The sequence below is a fragment of the Chiloscyllium punctatum genome, chromosome 10 (genome assembly GCF_047496795.1).
Source record: "Chiloscyllium punctatum isolate Juve2018m chromosome 10, sChiPun1.3, whole genome shotgun sequence".
NCBI classification, from domain to species: Eukaryota; Metazoa; Chordata; class Chondrichthyes; order Orectolobiformes; family Hemiscylliidae; genus Chiloscyllium; species Chiloscyllium punctatum.
In genome coordinates this window covers 117,925,021-117,944,390 of record NC_092748.1, presented here as the reverse complement: position 1 = coordinate 117,944,390, position 19,370 = coordinate 117,925,021, and the positions used below count along the sequence as shown (strand labels likewise).

At 48.2% G+C, this 19,370-nt stretch overlaps 1 protein-coding gene across 1 annotated transcript in view; it reads left to right on the top strand.

The window, feature by feature from the left end:
* map3k2 (mitogen-activated protein kinase kinase kinase 2) overlaps nt 1–19,370 on the top strand; it is a 119,789-nt gene that overhangs the window by 89,212 nt on the left and 11,207 nt on the right. Inside the window, exons 11-16 of the mRNA XM_072580035.1 lie at nt 903–995; nt 3,331–3,537; nt 7,097–7,245; nt 13,701–13,832; nt 15,944–16,073; nt 19,141–19,318. Of these exons, the coding sequence (XP_072436136.1) occupies nt 903–995; nt 3,331–3,537; nt 7,097–7,245; nt 13,701–13,832; nt 15,944–16,073; nt 19,141–19,318 (889 nt within the window). The remainder of the gene's footprint in view (nt 1–902; nt 996–3,330; nt 3,538–7,096; nt 7,246–13,700; nt 13,833–15,943; nt 16,074–19,140; nt 19,319–19,370) is intronic.

Below are 19,370 nucleotides of genomic sequence, written 5' to 3'. Positions count from 1 at the left end.
CGAACGTTTGGATAACACAGTTTACCTGGACCTTGAGATCTTGTTTGGATAATCCGAAATTTGGATAATTGATGTTCGGATAAATTGTTCTGTATATCACTGTTCCTTCACTGTCACTGGGCCAGAATCCTGGAATTCCTTCCCTAACAGCATTGTGGGTCTCCCTATAGCACAGGGACTGCACCAGCTCAAGGCAGCTTATCGTCACATTCTCCAGGTGAGTAAGGCTTTGACAATAAATGCTGGAGTAGTTAGTGTTATCCTCAGCCTGTGCATGGTCTTGTTTCTAAAAACAGGACATTTTGAGTAGGGTGGCACTCTTTTCTGTAGAGAATAGAAATTTGAATGGTGAAATGGTCTGTAAAATTAGGAAAGGGATTCATAGTGTAGATGTGGAGATGATGTCTGTTTGTGGAATCGCTGAAATCTGGAACCCATTAGTAGTGGACCAGGGGCACGAATATTTCTCATAAGGATTTCAGGAAAACCTTACACAAGCAATAAAGAACTGCATACGCCAGAGATCTAAAACAAAACCAGAAATTACTGGAGCAGGTCAGGCAGCATCTTTGGAGAGAAAGCAGAGTCAGTCACTGGAACTGAAACACTGACACAGCTTTTCCTCCACAGTTGCCTGACCTGCTGAGTTTCTCCAGTAATTGCTGTTTTTGTATCAGGAGAAAGTTAATACGTACACGCTGTGGTTGAGAACAGTATAGATGTATCCAAGGGGAGACAAAGTAAACACGAGTGTGAATTAAAATGGCTGTTTGGTGAGATGATGTAAAACATGAAGAGGCATGAGCATAATCCTGTTATATGGTCTGCTTCTGTTCTGCAAAATCCAGTGCAGATTAGCTTTTTATTTCTGAATAAAATCAGATCAGTGTTTCTCCTTGCAGATTGTGATATTCCTACGTTTGAGAAAATTGGGAAAGGTGGGACATATCCACGAAGGTATCACATCTCCTACCATCACCATGACTACAGTGACGGTAAGCATCTGCCCATTCTCCAACTGAGCAATAATGGGGTGGGTACATAACATCTTCATTGCTGTTGTTAAACACCGATTGCCCATTTTGTTTGATTCTGGACTGAGTATTTAACACATCAGTTGCAGGGTGTTCCATCTTGGTTCTGTGTTGTAGTATTTCTCATTGCCAATTCCTTTTTCCCCCTCCCCAGCAGGAATTGATCTCTGCTGGTGTCTGTTACCATAAACTGCAGTCTTTCCTTCCATTATCTCGGGTGAGTCATTCTTATGGTGCTGGCCCAAGCAGTGTTCCTTGCCTTTTCAACCGTTGTGTGTGGCATCACTGCTGGATCCAGTCCTGTCCCCATCATGCAGTCTCCAACATGGAGTCACTGCCTGGTGATCAGAAGCCGCAATTCTATTTCTAACATGAAAGCAGAAATTGCTGGGAAACCTCTGCAGGTTTGGCAGCATCTGTGGAGAGAAAGCAGAATTAATGTTTCAGATCCAGTGACCCTCCTTCAGAACTAATTTTAGCTAGGAAAAGGTTGGTATATTTGCTGAAGATTGGGTGGGGGTAGAGGGAAGAGAAGGAGGAAAAGATGATAGGTGGAGTTGGACAGCGAGAGAGAATAACAGTTGTGCAAAGGAATGGGCAAAGCCCCACAACGACTTAATTTTTTTGCTATCCTTTTCCAGACCCTTCCACTTCTGATACTTTACATCAGTTTCAGAATTTCCAGTTCGCGGCTCCTGCTGCTTCCTTTTCACCATCGACCTGCAATCCTTTGCCATGTCCGTCCCCCATCAGGATGGTCTTAGGGTTCTCCACTTAGAGTCATAGAGATGTACAGCAGGGAAACAGACCCTTCGGTCCTTCTTGTTCATGCTGACCTTATTCCTGAATAAAGGGCCTGCACCATCCCCACCCCCCTCCACCTGGCTGAGCTCATCCTCACTCTGCTCCTTTCACTCCTCTCTCTTTCTTTCAGATAATGGTATGGACATGGGTGCCCACATGGGCCCCAATTATGTCTGAAAATGTGTTGCTGGAAAAGTGCAGCAGGTCAGGCAGCATCCAAGGAACAGGAGAAACATAAGCCCAGAAGGGCTTATGCCCGAAACGTCGATTCTCCTGCTCCTTTGATGCTGCCTGACCTGCTGCGCTTTTCCAGCAACACATTCTCAGCTCTGATCTCCAGCATCTGCAGTCCTCACTTTCTCCCCAATTATGTCTGTCTGTTTGTGGGATATGTGAAACATTTCTTGTTACAGTCCTACTCTGGTTCCTCTCCACAACTCTTTCTCCAGCTCATCAATGACAGTGACAGTGCTGTGTCCTTCTCTCATCCAGAATTGGAAAAGTTTGTTTATTTAGCTTCTAATTTTCACAGTGCTCTCACCTTCATGTGCTCCATATACAACTTCTCCCTTCCTTTCCTTCCTCAACCTCACTGTTTCCATTTCTGGGGATAGGCGAGCCAGCTATTTCCAAACCTCTATTTCTAACCCTCCTTAACCCTTGGACTGAACCCTCGATCTCCTAACTGCACACCCATAATTCTGGATTCACAGTCTTCTATTTACTTATTCCGTCCTGGCAGCAATTCAGATTCAAGCATCTTGCTTTCAGTGTTTAATACATTTTCAAGCATCTCAGCAGATATTTAAAGATGAAAAATATGGACGTATGCATTGGAGTATTGGAAGGAGGAACAGTGTGACTGGCCTACCCATCCCTTTGAGGTAGTGATTGACCTGCTGCAGAATTCCAGTGCATGAGTTTCTTTTTCAAATTTCTCTGAATATGCCTTTGGGATGCTCATCATGAAAGGCAACCATTATCGCCATCATTCACACTCAGATCAGCGTGGCACTGTTCTCAAAGCAAAGTTTGCCTCACAAGATGCCCGGTCCCCAGCCTTTCAATTATGGCCCTAATTCTACAGTTGTGTTATTTCTGAAGAAGGGTCACTGGACCTGAAACATTAAGTCTGCTTTCTCTTCAAAGATACTGTCAGACCTGCTGAGTTTTCCCACCAATGCCTGTTTTTTGTTTCTAACTTCCAGCATCCACAGTTCTTTGGGTTTTTTGTTTTGTGTTATTTCTCCTTTCCCCATGCTTGTCAATTTGTGCTACCTCCTGAATCTGTACACCTCTGACCTCTTCGTAAAGAGTTATTGCAGATGGTAGCAGACTAACAGATCTTCACCTTCTTGGTGCTGTCACGGTTGAACCACAACATCTGCCCTCCCAACGGCTTCTGGAAAGCACAACTTCCAACACAGCTCATCTTGCTGACTATTTGGACTATATTTAACCTCAAGGCTTTTTTGTTTGCCCCCCTCCACAGGTCGTAAAACGTTCCCCAGAGCAAGAAGAACCCACGGAAACACTTTCCGCTCGCCTGTCAACTTCAGTCCCACGGAGCACTCCCTGAGCACCAGCAGTGGGAGCAGTATTTTCACCCCAGAGTATGAGGACAGCAGGATGAGAAGAAGGGGAAGTGACATCGACAATCTAACACTGTCTGTCATGGACATCAGCCCCCCTAGCCGTTGTAAGGTTCACAGCATGCTATGTTGGAGGGGGGTGGGGAGGGCTGTGTGGTCTATCTAATCCCCCATGGGAGGAGGCTCATTGTGATTCCAGAGTTCAAGCTGTGGCCTATCAAGTTGTGCAGATTGTGGCACCACACTCTGGTACTGACAATGAGCATAGGATGTGCATCAAGCTTCATCTCTGCTCTTGACTAAGCAGAGCAGTATTTGATAATAAATTTAATGTTAGCCTAGCCATCAGGATGGTTCCTGATGAAGGGCTTTTGCCCGAAACGTCGATTTTCCTACTCCTCGAATGCTGTCTGACCTGCTGTGCTTTTCTAGCACCACTCTCATCTGAACTCTGGTTTCCAGCATCTGCAGTCCTCACCTTTGCCTCCTTTAGATTACTGGTTCAGTACTGTAACCATTACTCCTCTGAACTTATTGAAGAGGGAACAAGCTCGTGTTTGAAAGAGCTCCAGTGTTGATTCTGTACGTGAATTAAAGTTTTGCCAGAGAGTCGTGTGAAACTGCCAACAGAAAATCGATCAGCAACTCCTATTGCAAAACTAGTGGAAATAGGCTGCTGATTCACTGTTGCTGGATTGCGCCACATCTGAACTTCTTAGAAGCTACTTTAATGACTTAGATGAAGGAAGTGATAGTGTCATATTTAGATTAGATTTCCTACAGTGTGGAACCAGGCCCTTCAGCCCAACAAGTCCACGCCAACCCTCCGAAGAGTAATCTATCCGTACCCATTTCCCTCTGACTCATGCACCTAACGCTATGGGTAATTTAGCATGGCCAAATCACCTGACCTGCACATTTTTGGACTGGGGAGGAAACCGGAGGAAACCCGTGCAGACACGGGGAGAATGTGCAGACTCCACACAGACAGTCACCCAAGGCTGAATTGAATCTGGGACCCTAGTGCTGTGAGGCAGCAGTGCTAACCACTGAGCCACCGTGCCACCCTTTAAGTCTGCAAATGCTGCAAACAGAGGTAGGAAAGTATGTTGTGAGGAGGACATAAGGAGCTTGCAGGTAGATTTCGATGTGTTGAATGACTGTGCAGAAATCTGGCAGATTAAGTACAGTGTGGGAAAATGCCAAGTTGTTCACTCTGGCAGGAGCCATAAGAAAGCAGAGAATGACTTCAGAATTCCAAGGTGCAGGGGGATCTAGTTCATAAATCACAAAAACGAGTATGTAGGTACAACAAATAACTAGGAAAGCTAATAGGATGCTATCCTTTATTGTGAGAGGTATGAACATAAAAGTGAGTCTTCTATACTTCAGTTGTATAAATTATCGTTGAGACCATATAAAATTATACAACACAAAACAGGCCCTTCAGCCCAACTTATCCATCCTGATTAGGTTTCCTAAACTGAACTAATTCCATTGCCCTGTAAACTTTTCCTATCCATCTTGAATATGGTGGACAGTTTTCATCTCCTTATTTAAGGGCAAATATCAATGGCGGTTGTTCAGAGGAGCTTTGCTTAATTGGTACCTGAAATGAGGGCATGGTCTTATGAGGATAGCTCGAGCAGTCTGGGCTTGTTTCACTGGAGTTTAGAGGAGTGAAAGATGACTTGATTAAAATACATTCACAAGGTGGATGTGGGAAAGTTGATTCTTCTTGTAGGTGAGTCCAAAACAAGGGGTTGCCCTTTCACAAAAGAGATCAGCAGAAGTCAAAGGGTTGTGATTTTGGGAATCAGTTTCTGTTCACTGATGTTTCACCTGTGTAGCAGACGGTGATATTCTTCCTTAATTCCCACTCGCACAAGGTGCGCACCAAGGTCCTGGGATCCACACTTTGAGTGGAGGGAGCCTGTTCTGCAATGGAGCACGTTGTCCTTGGAGTGTTGGTCAGACAACCATGGGACCATTTGTGGTTAAAGCACATAAATCTGCTATGTTCTGTGCTCCTTGCCTTGGACTCCCATGGGGCTGAACAGGGAGGCAGAGTGGAGGTGGAAGGCCTAGCTACCTCTGGAGTGTCCTGAGGCTTCTGAGGGGTCTGTACGTGGCTCCTCCTCTGCTGTAGTCCCCACTAGATCCTCCACTTTTATTGGACAAGGAATCCCAGGAGCCCCTGGCAGTGGTGAGAACCTCTACCTCAGGCCAGAGGGAGAAGACGATGAGCAAAGAATCTTAGGGATGTGGTGTCCAGATAATAAAATCAGTTTGGGAAGATAGTATGTGAACTATCGCTAGGTGTCATGAAAACCCTCCATGAAACTCACCAAAGTTGACACTTAGCGGATTTCCATTGAAATTGGACCAACGCTCCATCTTTGTTATTGATATGACTGGTCAAAGGAGTAAGACTGTTATTTCAAGGGATACTCTTTGCTAATGGATCTAATGAGTTACTGCAATATTCATTATGGGTTTAACAGCTTTTGCAAGCGCAACTAGTTATTAATGAAAGCACGCTAACATCTGTAAAGAACTTCCTTTTAAAGATGGGGGTCTTCAAGACTGGGGACACATTTTTAAAGTGACAGGAGAGAGATTTTAAAAAAAGAAATGAGGGGCAAATTATTTTACAGATGGTGGTTCGCATGTGGAATGAGTTTCCTGGGGAAGTGGTGTATGTGACTACAGTTACAACGTTTAAAAGACTTTTGGTTAAGTACATGAATAGGAAAGGTTTGGAGGGATATGGGCCAGGAGCAGGCAGGTGGGACTAGTTTAAGTTTAGGATTATGTTTGGCATGGACTGGTTGGACTGAAGGGTCTGTTTCTGTGCTGTATGACTATTATCTCCATGTTAAAACAGTGGAGATAGGGTAATTGAATATTCTGAATGAGGTTGTTATCTTCTGACAGCCCGTCTAGCAAGAATCTTTCCATGTCAGTGTGGAAGAATGTGAATCTGTTGATGTAGGTATAGAATTCTAACCACAAATAGATCAGCCATGATCTTATTAACGGGTGAAACAGGTTTGAGGGGCCAAATAACCTATTCCAGCTCCTAATGTTTATGTTTGTATGAACATGGGTTGTGATCAAAAGCATGAGTTCTCGTCCTTTTGAAAGCCGATGTTTGCAGGAATTATCAGCTTCAACAGAGAGACCTAGTTCTAAGTAGGCTTGTGCCAGATCAGCTGGTATTTTTACTTGGATCTGTCTCACCATTTATTTGTTATCATGGGTCTAAAGCCTGAGTTCACTCTCCTGACGCAATTCAGCTCTGCATGAGCCACAGGGACTGCAACAGTTCAACTGCCTTCCCGAGGGCAATTGGAAATGAGTATTAAATGTTTTAGTTGTCAACAATACCACTTCCTGAGGTCAAATATATTTTAAAAACAGTGTTGGACAATCCCCTTACCCAGTGTGCAATTGATAGAGTCTTGTGTGTATGTGTCACAGAGATGTATTGTGTCACAGCAAGTGATACGCAGCAGGGCAACTGAAAGGTCAGCTAACGTGGCTGCATTCTTGGCTTGTGTTTGGTTCTGAGAGAATTTAGACTCCTCAGGGAAGTGAGGGTGGAATCTTCACATTTCCCCTTTCTCGAAGGCAGTTTTCTAAAATTGGCTTTATGTTTTGTAGCCCCAAGGGCGCCAACAAATTGGAGACTGGGCAAGCTGCTGGGCCAAGGGGCATTCGGCAGGGTCTATTTGTGCTATGATGCTGACACAGCAAGAGAACTGGCCGTGAAACAAGTGCAGTTCGACCCAGACAGTCCTGAGACCAGCAAGGTGAGATTATTGCATTACATACTGGGGAGACATTGGCACTATCACTGGGTGGCTGCAGAGACAAGGCAAGTGGTAATGGATCAATGGGTGACATAGGGAGATGTATTAATAAAGGGGGAGATGTGGGGAGCTGTGTGAATAGAGGGGGAGATGTGGGGAGCTGTGTGAATAGTGGGGGAGATGTGGGAATCTGTGTGAATAGGGGGGGAGATGTGGGGAGCTGTGTGAATAGGGGGGGAGATGTGGGGAGCTGTGTGAATAGAGGGGGAGACGTGGGGAGCTGTGTGAATAGAGGGGGAGACGTGGGGAGCTGTGTGAATAGGGGGGGAGACGTGGGGAGCTGTGTGAATAGAGGGGGAGACGTGGGGAGCTGTGTGAATAGAGGGGGAGACGTGGGGAGCTGTGTGAATAGAGGGGGAGACGTGGGGAGCTGTGTGAATAGTGGGGGAGATGTGGGGAGCTGTGTGAATAGTGGGGGAGATGTGGGGAGCTGTGTGAATAGTGGGGGAGATGTGGGGAGCTGTGTGAATAGAGGGGGAGATGTGGGGAGCTGTGTGAATAGTGGGGGAGATGTGGGGAGCTGTGTGAATAGAGGGGGAGATGTGGGGAGCTGTGTGAATAGAGGGGGAGATGTGGGGAGCTGTGAAAATAGTGGGGGAGATGTGGGGAGCTGTGTGAATAGAGGGGGAGATGTGGGGAGCTGTGTGAATAGAGGGGGAGACATGGGGAGCTGTGAAAATAGTGGGGGAGACGTGGGGAGCTGTGAAAATAGTGGGGGAGATGTGGGGAGCTGTGTGAATAGAGGGGGAGATGTGGGGAGCTGTGTGAATAGAGGGGGAGATGTGGGGAGCTGTGTGAATAGTGGGGGAGATGTGGGGAGCTGTGTGAATAGTGGGGGAGATGTGGGGAGCTGTGTGAATAGTGGGGGAGATGTGGGGAGCTGTGTGAATAGTGGGGGAGATGTGGGGAGCTGTGTGAATAGTGGAGGAGACAGGGGGAGCAGAGTGAATAGTGGGGGAGACGTTGGGAGCTGTGTGAATAGAGGGGGAGACTTGGGGAGCTGTGTGAATAGTGGGAGATACGTGGGGAGCTGTGTGAATAGTGGGAGAGACGTGGGGAGCAGAGTGAATAGTGGGAGAGACGTGGGGAGCAGAGTGAATAGTGGGAGAGACGTGGGGAGCTGTGTGAATAGTGGGAGAGACGTGGGGAGCTGTGTGAATAGTGGGAGAGACGTGGGGAGCAGAGTGAATAGTGGGGGAGCCGTGGGGAGCTGTGTGAATAGAGGGGGAGACATGGGGAGCAGAGTGAATAGTGGGGGAGACGTTGGGAGCTGTGTGAATAGAGGGGGAGACATGGGGAGCTGTGTGAATAGAGCGGGGGACATGGGGAGCTGTGTGAATAGAGGGGGAGACATGGGGAGCTGTGTGAATAGAGGGGGAGACATGGGGAGCTGTGTGAATAGAGGGGGAGACGTGGGGAGCTGTGTGAATAGAGGGGGAGACGTGGGGAGCTGTGTGAATAGTGGGAGATACGTGGGGAGCTGTGTGAATAGAGCGGGGGATGTGGGGAGCTGTGTGAATGGGGGGGGGAGACGTGGGGAGCTGTGTGAATAGAGCGGGGGATGTGGGGAGCTGTGTGAATAGAGGGGGAGACGTGGGGAGCTGTGTGAATAGAGGGGGAGACGTGGGGAGCTGTGTGAATAGAGGGGGAGACGTGGGGAGCTGTGTGAATAGAGCGGGGGATGTGGGGAGCTGTGTGAATGGGGGGGGGAGACGTGGGGAGCTGTGTGAATAGAAGGGGAGACGTGGGGAGCTGTGTGAATAGAAGGGGAGACATGGGGAGCTGTGTGAATAGTGGGGGAGATGTGGGGAGCTGTGTGAATAGAGCGGGAGGTGGGGAGCTGTGTTAATGGAGGGGGGATTTGGGGAGCTGTGTTAACTGAGGGGGGGATGTGGGGAGCTGTGTGAATAGTGGGGGAGATGTGGGGAGCTGTGTGAATAGTGGGGGAGACAGGGGGAGCAGAGTGAATAGTGGGGGAGACGTTGGGAGCTGTGTGAATAGAGGGGGAGACATGGGGAGCTGTGTGAATAGTGGGAGATACGTGGGGAGCTGTGTGAATAGTGGGAGAGACGTGGGGAGCAGAGTGAATAGTGGGGGAGACGTTGGGAGCTGTGTGAATAGAGGGGGAGACATGGGGAGCAGAGTGAATAGTGGGGGAGACGTTGGGAGCTGTGTGAATAGAGGGGGAGACATGGGGAGCTGTGTGAATAGAGGGGGAGATGTGGGGAGCTGTGAAAATAGTGGGGGAGATGTGGGGAGCTGTGTGAATAGAGGGGGAGATGTGGGGAGCTGTGTGAATAGAGGGGGAGATGTGGGGAGCTGTGTGAATAGAGGGGGAGATGTGGGGAGCTGTGTGAATAGAGGGGGAGATGTGGGGAGCTGTGTGAATAGAGCGGGGGATGTGGGGAGCTGTGTGAATAGAGGGGGAGACATGGGGAGCTGTGTGAATAGAGGGGGAGACATGGGGAGCTGTGTGAATAGAGGGGGAGATGTGGGGAGCTGTGAAAATAGTGGGGGAGATGTGGGGAGCTGTGTGAATAGAGGGGGAGATGTGGGGAGCTGTGTGAATAGAGGGGGAGATGTGGGGAGCTGTGTGAATAGAGGGGGAGATGTGGGGAGCTGTGTGAATAGAGGGGGAGATGTGGGGAGCTGTGTGAATAGAGCGGGGGATGTGGGGAGCTGTGTGAATAGAGGGGGAGACATGGGGAGCTGTGTGAATAGAGGGGGAGACATGGGGAGCTGTGTGAATAGAGGGAGATACGTGGGGAGCTGTGTGAATAGAGCGGGGGATGTGGGGAGCTGTGTGAATAGAGGGGGAGACGTGGGGAGCTGTGTGAATAGAGGGGGAGACGTGGGGAGCTGTGTGAATAGAGCGGGGGATGTGGGGAGCTGTGTGAATGGGGGGGGAGACGTGGGGGGCTGTGTGAATAGAAGGGGAGACATGGGGAGCTGTGTGAATAGTGGGAGAGACGTGGGGAGCTGTGTGAATAGAGCGGGGGATGTGGGGAGCTGTGTGAATGGGGGGGGAGACGTGGGGAGCTGTGTGAATAGAAGGGGAGACATGGGGGGCTGTGTGAATAGTGGGGGAGATGTGGGGAGCTGTGTGAATAGAGCAGGAGGTGGGGAGCTGTGTTAATGGAGGGGGGATTTGGGGAGCTGTGTTAACTGAGGGGGGGATGTGGGGAGCTGTGTGAATAGAGGGGGAGACGTGGGGAGCTGTGTGAATAGAGGGGGAGACGTGGGGAGCTGTGTGAATAGAGGGGGAGACGTGGGGAGCTGTGTGAATAGAGGGGGAGACGTGGGGAGCTGTGTGAATAGACAGGGAGACGTGGGGAGCTGTGTGAATAGAGGGCGAGACGTGGGGAGCTATGAGAATAGAGGGGGAGACATGGGGAGCTGTGTGAATAGTGGGAGAGACGTGGGGAGCTGTGTGAATAGTGGGGGAGACATGGGGAGCTGTGTTAATGGAGGGCGAGACGTGGGGAGCTATGAGAATAGAGGGGGAGACGTGGGGAGCTGTGTGAATAGAGCGGGAGACGTGGGGAGCTGAGTGAATAGTGGGAGAGATGTGGGGAGCTGTGTGAATGGAGGGGGAGACGTTGGGAGCAGAGTGAATAGTGGGGGAGACGTTGGGAGCTGTGTGAATAGTGGGGGAGACGTTGGGAGCTGTGTGAATAGAGGGGGAGACATGGGGAGCAGAGTGAATAGTGGGGGAGACGTTGGGAGCTGTGTGAATAGAGGGGGAGACATGGGGAGCTGTGTGAATAGTGGGAGATACGTGGGGAGCTGTGTGAATAGAGCGGGAGACGTGGGGAGCTGTGTGAATAGAGGGGGAGACATGGGGAGCTGTGTGAATAGAGGGGGAGACATGGGGAGCTGTGTGAATAGAGGGGGAGACGTGGGGAGCTGTGTTAATGGAGGGGGAGACATGGGGGTCTGTGTGAATAGAAGGGGAGACATGGGGGGCTGTGTGAATAGAGCGGGAGGTGGGGAGCTATGTTAATGGAGGGGGGATTTGGGGAGCTGTGTTAACTGAGGGGGAGATGTGGGGAGCTGTGTGAATAGAGGGCGAGACGTGGGGAGCTGTGTGAATAGAGGGCGAGACGTGGGGAGCTGTGTGAATAGAGGGGGAGACCTGGGGAGCTGTGTGAATAGAGGGGGAGACCTGGGGAGCTGTGTGAATAGAGGGGGAGACCTGGGGAGCTGTGTGAATAGAGGGGGAGACCTGGGGAGCTGTGTGAATAGAGGGGGAGACCTGGGGAGCTGTGTGAATAGAGGGGGAGACCTGGGGAGCTGTGTGAATAGAGGGGGAGACCTGGGGAGCTGTGTGAATAGAGGGGGAGACCTGGGGAGCTGTGTGAATAGAGGGGGAGACCTGGGGAGCTGTGTGAATAGAGGGGGAGACCTGGGGAGCTGTGTGAATAGAGGGGGAGACCTGGGGAGCTGTGTGAATAGAGGGGGAGACCTGGGGAGCTGTGTGAATCGAGGGGGAGACCTGGGGAGCTGTGTGAATCGAGGGGGAGACCTGGGGAGCTGTGTGAATCGAGGGGGAGACGTGGGGAGCTGTGTGAATGGAGGGGGAGACGTGGGGAGCTGTGTGAATGGAGGGGGAGACGTGGGGAGCTGTGTGAATGGAGGGGGAGACGTGGGGAGCTGTGTGAATGGAGGGGGAGACGTGGGGAGCTGTGTGAATGGAGGGGGAGACGTGGGGAGCTGTGTGAATGGAGGGGGAGACGTGGGGAGCTGTGTGAATGGAGGGGGAGACGTGGGGAGCTGTGTGAATGGAGGGGGAGACGTGGGGAGCTGTGTGAATGGAGGGGGAGACGTGGGGAGCTGTGTGAATGGAGGGGGAGACGTGGGGAGCTGTGTGAATGGAGGGGGAGACGTGGGGAGCTGTGTGAATGGAGGGGGAGACGTGGGGAGCTGTGTGAATGGAGGGGGAGACGTGGGGAGCTGTGTGAATGGAGGGGGAGACGTGGGGAGCTGTGTGAATGGAGGGGGAGACGTGGGGAGCTGTGTGAATGGAGGGGGAGACGTGGGGAGCTGTGTGAATGGAGGGGGAGACGTGGGGAGCTGTGTGAATGGAGGGGGAGACGTGGGGAGCTGTGTGAATGGAGGGGGAGACGTGGGGAGCTGTGTGAATGGAGGGGGAGACGTGGGGAGCTGTGTGAATGGAGGGGGAGACGTGGGGAGCTGTGTGAATGGAGGGGGAGACGTGGGGAGCTGTGTGAATGGAGGGGGAGACGTGGGGAGCTGTGTGAATGGAGGGGGAGACGTGGGGAGCTGTGTGAATGGAGGGGGAGACGTGGGGAGCTGTGTGAATGGAGGGGGAGACGTGGGGAGCTGTGTGAATGGAGGGGGAGACGTGGGGAGCTGTGTGAATGGAGGGGGAGACGTGGGGAGCTGTGTGAATGGAGGGGGAGACGTGGGGAGCTGTGTGAATGGAGGGGGAGACGTGGGGAGCTGTGTGAATGGAGGGGGAGACGTGGGGAGCTGTGTGAATGGAGGGGGAGACGTGGGGAGCTGTGTGAATGGAGGGGGAGACGTGGGGAGCTGTGTGAATGGAGGGGGAGACGTGGGGAGCTGTGTGAATGGAGGGGGAGACGTGGGGAGCTGTGTGAATGGAGGGGGAGACGTGGGGAGCTGTGTGAATGGAGGGGGAGACGTGGGGAGCTGTGTGAATGGAGGGGGAGACGTGGGGAGCTGTGTGAATGGAGGGGGAGACGTGGGGAGCTGTGTGAATGGAGGGGGAGACGTGGGGAGCTGTGTGAATGGAGGGGGAGACGTGGGGAGCTGTGTGAATGGAGGGGGAGACGTGGGGAGCTGTGTGAATGGAGGGGGAGACGTGGGGAGCTGTGTGAATGGAGGGGGAGACGTGGGGAGCTGTGTGAATGGAGGGGGAGACGTGGGGAGCTGTGTGAATGGAGGGGGAGACGTGGGGAGCTGTGTGAATGGAGTGTGAGGCATGAAGGGCCATGTTTACGAAGCATTAGGGCATTGGGTGTAGGGGTGCCATGTTGACAGGGAGAGGTGTGTGGCGTCAGTGTTGTTGGAAGGTTGAGACATGGGTGTGGGGAGGATGCAAGTTAACAGAAGTTGAGGTGTGGAGTGCCATGCTAACAGGAAAGATGTTTAGAGTGGGTGAGGGGGTGGGATGCGTGCTGTCTGGAGAAGTGTTGGTTGGGAGGCAGCACGCTGACAGGAGAGAGAAATGTGGGGGTTGTAGCAATGGAGGAGAAATTGCACGGTGAGATGGGAGGCCCTATCATCAATGCCCTTTGATTCTGATTATGTATTCATATTTTAAAAACTTAAAATTCCTTGTTGTGTAGCAAGCCTTTCTGTGTGTTGCATGCATTGGATTTTCTAACAAACTGATTTTTCTGTATTTTTAGGAGGTGAATGCTCTTGAATGTGAGATCCAGCTTTTAAAGAATCTGCACCATGAGAGAATTGTCCAGTATTATGGCTGTTTGAGAGACCCTCAAGAGAGAACTCTTTCTATCTTTATGGAGTATATGCCAGGGGTAAGCTTAAATAAAACACTGGATGTTTATAATCATAGTGTGTCTTTCCTAATTCCATTGTTTGGTACACAGCTTGAAAACTATAGGACAGTCCGTTTAACAATTACTTCATCAACGACTTCTTAAGAACACTTGGAAAAGCCGAATTTCTGAGAGGGAAGCATTGAAGGGTCGGCTGTGTCTTTCAAAAATATTACCCTGATCAAAAACTATGGTTTTGAAGTGTCAGGAAATGTACAGTAACATTTCAATTTTGCGAAAAGGCTGCATTTATTACCACAACACATCAGTGACACCATCAGTTTACCATTGACTCCACATCCACAAACATCCACCCACTTCACCATTGATGGTCAGTAGCAGCAGTGTGTACTATCTACAAGATGCGCTGCAGAAATTCACCAAATATCCTTACACAGCACTTTCCAAATCCATGACCACTTCCATCTAGAAGGACAGGGGCAGCAGATACTTGGGAAGATCACCTCCAGCAGGTTCCCCTCTAAGTCACTCACCATCCTGACTTTTATATATCGCTGTTCCTTCAGTGCTACTGGGTCAAAATCCTGGAATTCTTTCCCTAAGGGCATTGTGGTTCAGCCTACAGCACTTGCACTGCAGCAGTTCACGAAGGCAGCTCACCCCCACCTTCTCAAGGGGCAGCTAGGAGGGGCTGCCCAAGCCAGCGATGCCCATGTCCCGTGAATGAACTTTTAAAAACGTTTTTTGTCCTCTTAAAGTTTACTTGGTTCTTTACAGGCATTTAACTATCATTGCTAATGATCATTCTTTTTAAAATAGTGTACATTTTCAGGATCGGCACTTGTCTGAATTCGTGCAAAACGCTTAACGTTTTGTAAATTCTTTCAAGATTTTTCAAAGCCACAGCCCTGGATGATTCAGCTCAGAAGCTGTTACCAGGTCCAGGCTGCAAGTCTGGATTGAGTTCATCCAATACTGTCAATAAATGTACTTCCACACATGATTTGGAGATGCCGGTGTTGAACTGGGGTGTAAAAGGTTCAACATCACACAACACAAGGTTATAGTCCAACAGGTTTAATTGGAAGCACTAGCTCTTGGAGCGCCACTCCTTCATCAGGTGGTTATGGAGGACACAATTGTAAGACAGAATTTATAGCAAACGTTTACAGTGTGATGTAACTGAAATTATACCTTGAAAACTACCTCGATTGTTTGTTGAGTCTTTCATCTGTTCGAATACAGAGTTACATTGTACTTTGCTCAAAAATTGCATGAATTCATGTTGTCTCACTTTTTAAAATTTGAATCAGTCTAAACATTATGGCACAGACAGAGAACACAGGGGGCTAACACCTTCAACATATTGTCCAGCTAACACCAATTGTTACAGTTAACCTGAGAATGTAACTTTTAAAAAAAAAAAAAGTTTTGTGACTTACATATGAAAGAAATGAAACTATCATGGTCATTCGAACAGATGAAAGATCAACAAACAATCGAGGTATTTTTCAATGTATAACTTCAGTTACATCACACTGTAAACGTTTGCTCTAAATTCTGTGTCTTACAATTGTGTCCCCCACAACCACCTGATGAAGGAGCGTCGCTCCGAAAGCTAGTGCTTCCAATTAAACCTGTTGGACTATAACCTGGTGTTGTGTGATTTTTAACTTTGTACTTCCACACAGGTCACTAAATTATCAGACTCTGGAAATAAGGATGAAGAAGCAGTTTTGAACTGTTGTAAATTGCTGATAAATGCAAATGCCGACACCTCTAAAGTCTCGCAGATTTTCCTGGTAAAATAAATGTTTAGTGTCGGAAGCTTTGATCCTGGTACCTTTGATTGGGGTGGAGAGGGCTGCAGTTTTCTTTCTGTAAAGAAAGGTTCCTGAATCGGACAGTTTTAGCAGTCATCGTTCGCAGAGAGTACCTTTCAATTCCAGATGTATTCATTGACTTTAAACTCTATTACCTGCCATGATGGCTTCTGAAATCATGTCCCCAGAGCATTTGCCCGATTCCTAATCGTGTGATATTATCACTATGCCACTGTTTAAGTAATCTGGTCGTAGCAGTGTCTGGAGGGAATTTACAAGTGATTGGATTACAATCTCCTTCTGTAGGGTTCAATAAAAGACCAGCTGAAGGCGTATGGTGCTCTTACAGAGAACGTGACTCGCAGGTACACTCGTCAGATCCTGGAAGGTGTTTCTTACCTGCACAGCAACATGATTGTACACAGAGATATAAAAGGTGAGTGCCAACAGAAAGTGATGCACTGCAATAATATGTACAGTCAGCTGAGGCTACATACTGGACAGAAACAGGAAAGGAGAACTTGCAGCTCCCTGGGCTGTAAACTCTGATGCAGAAACAAACTCTAATCTTCCTGTACTCACAATGCTCAGATGTTTGGAGTAACTTTATTGGAATAGTGTCCGAGAGATAAAAGCAAAATATTGCAAAGACTGGAAATGTGATAGAAAAAAATGAATATTGCTGGAAATGACTTTGAAGGTCAGGTAGGATCTATGGTAAGCCATGGCCAACCTGAAGCATTAACTTTGCTTCTGCCAATAAATACTGGCTGAACGTTTCTAGCATTTTATGTGCTTCAGATATAACTTTGCTTCTGTCTGATTTCTCTTTCCTTATTTCAATCTTTAATCTCTCTCTCTCTTGTAACTTCATATTTTCACTAATAATAGTTCAAACATTTTTCGATCTATTATCCAGCACTCTGGTTTCCCTGCTTATAAGACCATAAGACTTGGGATTGGAAGTAAAGCCATTTTGCCCATCGAGTCCACTCCGCCATTCAATCATGGCTGATAGGTGTTTCAACGCCACTTACCCACACTCTCCCCATTGCCTTAATTTCTTGTGACATTAAGAATTTATCAATCTCTACCTTGAAGACATTTAAGGTCCTGGCCTCCACTGCACTCCATGGCAATGAATTCCACAGGCCCCACCACTCTCTGTTTTAAATTGACCCCTCTAATTCTAAGGCTGTGTCCACAGGTCCCAGTATCCCCGCCTAATGGAAATAATTTCCCATCGTCCACCCTTTCTAAGCCATGTATTATCTTTTAAGTTTCTGTTAGATCTCCCCATAACCTTCTAAACTCTAATGAATACAATCCTAGAATCCTCAGCTGTTCATCATATGTTAGGCCTACCATTCCAAGGATCATGCGTGTGAATCTCCGCTGAACACGCTCCAGTGCCTGTATGCCCTTCCTGAGGTAAGGGGCCCAAAATTGAACACTGTATTCTAACTAGAGCTTTATAAAGTCTCAGAAGCACATCGCTGCTTTTGTATTTCAACCCTCTTGAGGTAAATGACAACATTACATTCACTTTTTTAACCACGGACTCAACCTGCAAGTTAACCTTCAGAAAATCCTGGACTAGCACTCCCAGATCCCTCTGTACTTTGACTTTATGAACTTTCTCACTGTTTAGAATATAGTCCATGCCTGTATTCTTTTTCCCAAAGTGCAAGATGTCCATTTGCTCATGTTAAATTTCATCACCCATTGCTTGGACCATTCTCCTAAACTATCCAAGTCTTATGTGGGGGCAAGTAGAAAACTTTTCTTCTGTTCCCAATAAGTATATGCGATTACTTGGGGATTAACCCCTTCTGCCCAGTATGTCTGTGCTCCTTTGCTCTCTTGAAACATTAACAGCTTGTATTTATGCAGTGCCTTTTATTTTAACAAAGTATTCCAAGGTATGTTACATAAACTCTATCAGATAAAGTTAAACACTGAAACAGGAAGGCAAGGTTTGGACTGGTCACCAAAAGATAAATGCTCAGGAATCTCCTCGAAGAGGAGTGAGAGGTGGAGAGGTTTAAGGAGAAGGTTTCAGTGTTTGGGGCCCAGGCAGCTGAAAGCATGGCTACCAATGGTGGGGTGAAGGATTTGGAGGTGCATAAAAGGAGTACAGAAATCTTGGAGGGATGTAGGACTGACAGAGGTTGCAGAGATAGGGAATGTCAAGGCCATAGGAGGGAGTATGAGAACCAAGCCGATTGGTTTAAAATTGAGTACCTTAACTGGGAGACAGTGTAAATCAGTGAGCACAGAGATTAGGAAACTGGCCTCTGTGTGAGTTAAGATAAAGCTTTGAATGAGCTCAGAATGGAAAATTTAGAAACACACTTAATTATATCTTCAGTGTAGAACAGGTATCTGGATGTAGGTTTGCTTGCTGAACTGAAAGGTTCATTTCCAGACATTTCGTTACCTTACTAGGTAACATCTTCAGTGGATCTCATGCAAAGACAGGTATCTGATAACCAATGGCATTGCCGAGTGCTATATAAACATTGTACGGTCTGGAATGTCATGTTCAATCCCGACCATTCTTAGCTGAATATAGCTGCTGATATCTTGAAGAATATTGAAGGAGGAGGCCATTTAGCCACTGTGTCTATTCCAGCTCTTCAAGGGTGATATTCAATTAGGCTCCCCCCTGTTCTCTTTCCTTTCTAACATTTATTCAATTGCCTTTGAAAGTTACTCTTCCAGATTGTAACAACTTGCTGCTCAAAATATTTTCTCAGAGGGGTAAGTTAGCTGGCATTCTTGTCATGGGCAAGAAAAGACTTGGCCTTGGTTGTGATGCTCACTGGAGTGCAACAGCCAAGGAAGCACCCCTTTCAAGACTTGTACATGAAGAATGGACACATTGACAATATCCCAATAAGGGGAAAGATAAAGCTGCCCTAGTCCCAGAGGACCATAGGCTGCTCCCTGATTGGTGTGAGAGAGAGACAGACAACTAGTGGCGATTTAACCTGAGTGTCACCTCACAGTAGCCCAGTAATCTGCTGATGGTCGTGGAACCAAGTCACATTGGAGATCTGGAGAGGTTTGGGTGGAAGCAACAGCAAATGTTTGCTCTGGATCCTGCCTGACTTATCCTTTGGTGAAAGAAGTTTAATTTTGTTCTAATTCCACCCAGCAGTGCTGGTATGAGTGTTGTTCACCTGCCCTGCACCAAGGATGGTACTGCTAAATGCAGGCAGTTCCAATTAGCAACTCTCTCTTTACTGTGATTTGTTGCATCTGGAATCTCACCATCACACTTTTAGTAATGATGGAGCAAACTTCACCTGTAAGTTGGGAGAATTTGAAATGTGTAAGTGCAGGGGGAGCACTTATTGCGTTATTCTGGTACATCAGCGAGCTTTGTGACTTTCCATCAATTTGCTATTAAATTGCAGGATAAGGACATCTTGCTGTGATTGTTGTGGGCACTGTTAGGTATTGGAAATTGGACTGAAATGGTGTCATTTGTTTTAAAGGAGCCAACATTTTACGGGATTCTGCTGGTAATGTTAAATTGGGAGATTTTGGTGCAAGTAGAAGGTTGCAGACTATCTGTCTGTCGGGGACAGGCATGAAGTCGGTCACTGGCACGCCGTACTGGATGAGCCCAGAAGTGATCAGTGGAGAAGGTTATGGCAGAAAAGCAGATATCTGGTAAGTTGACGAGACCTGAATTAAAGTTTTATGAATGAAACCAGTCATACTA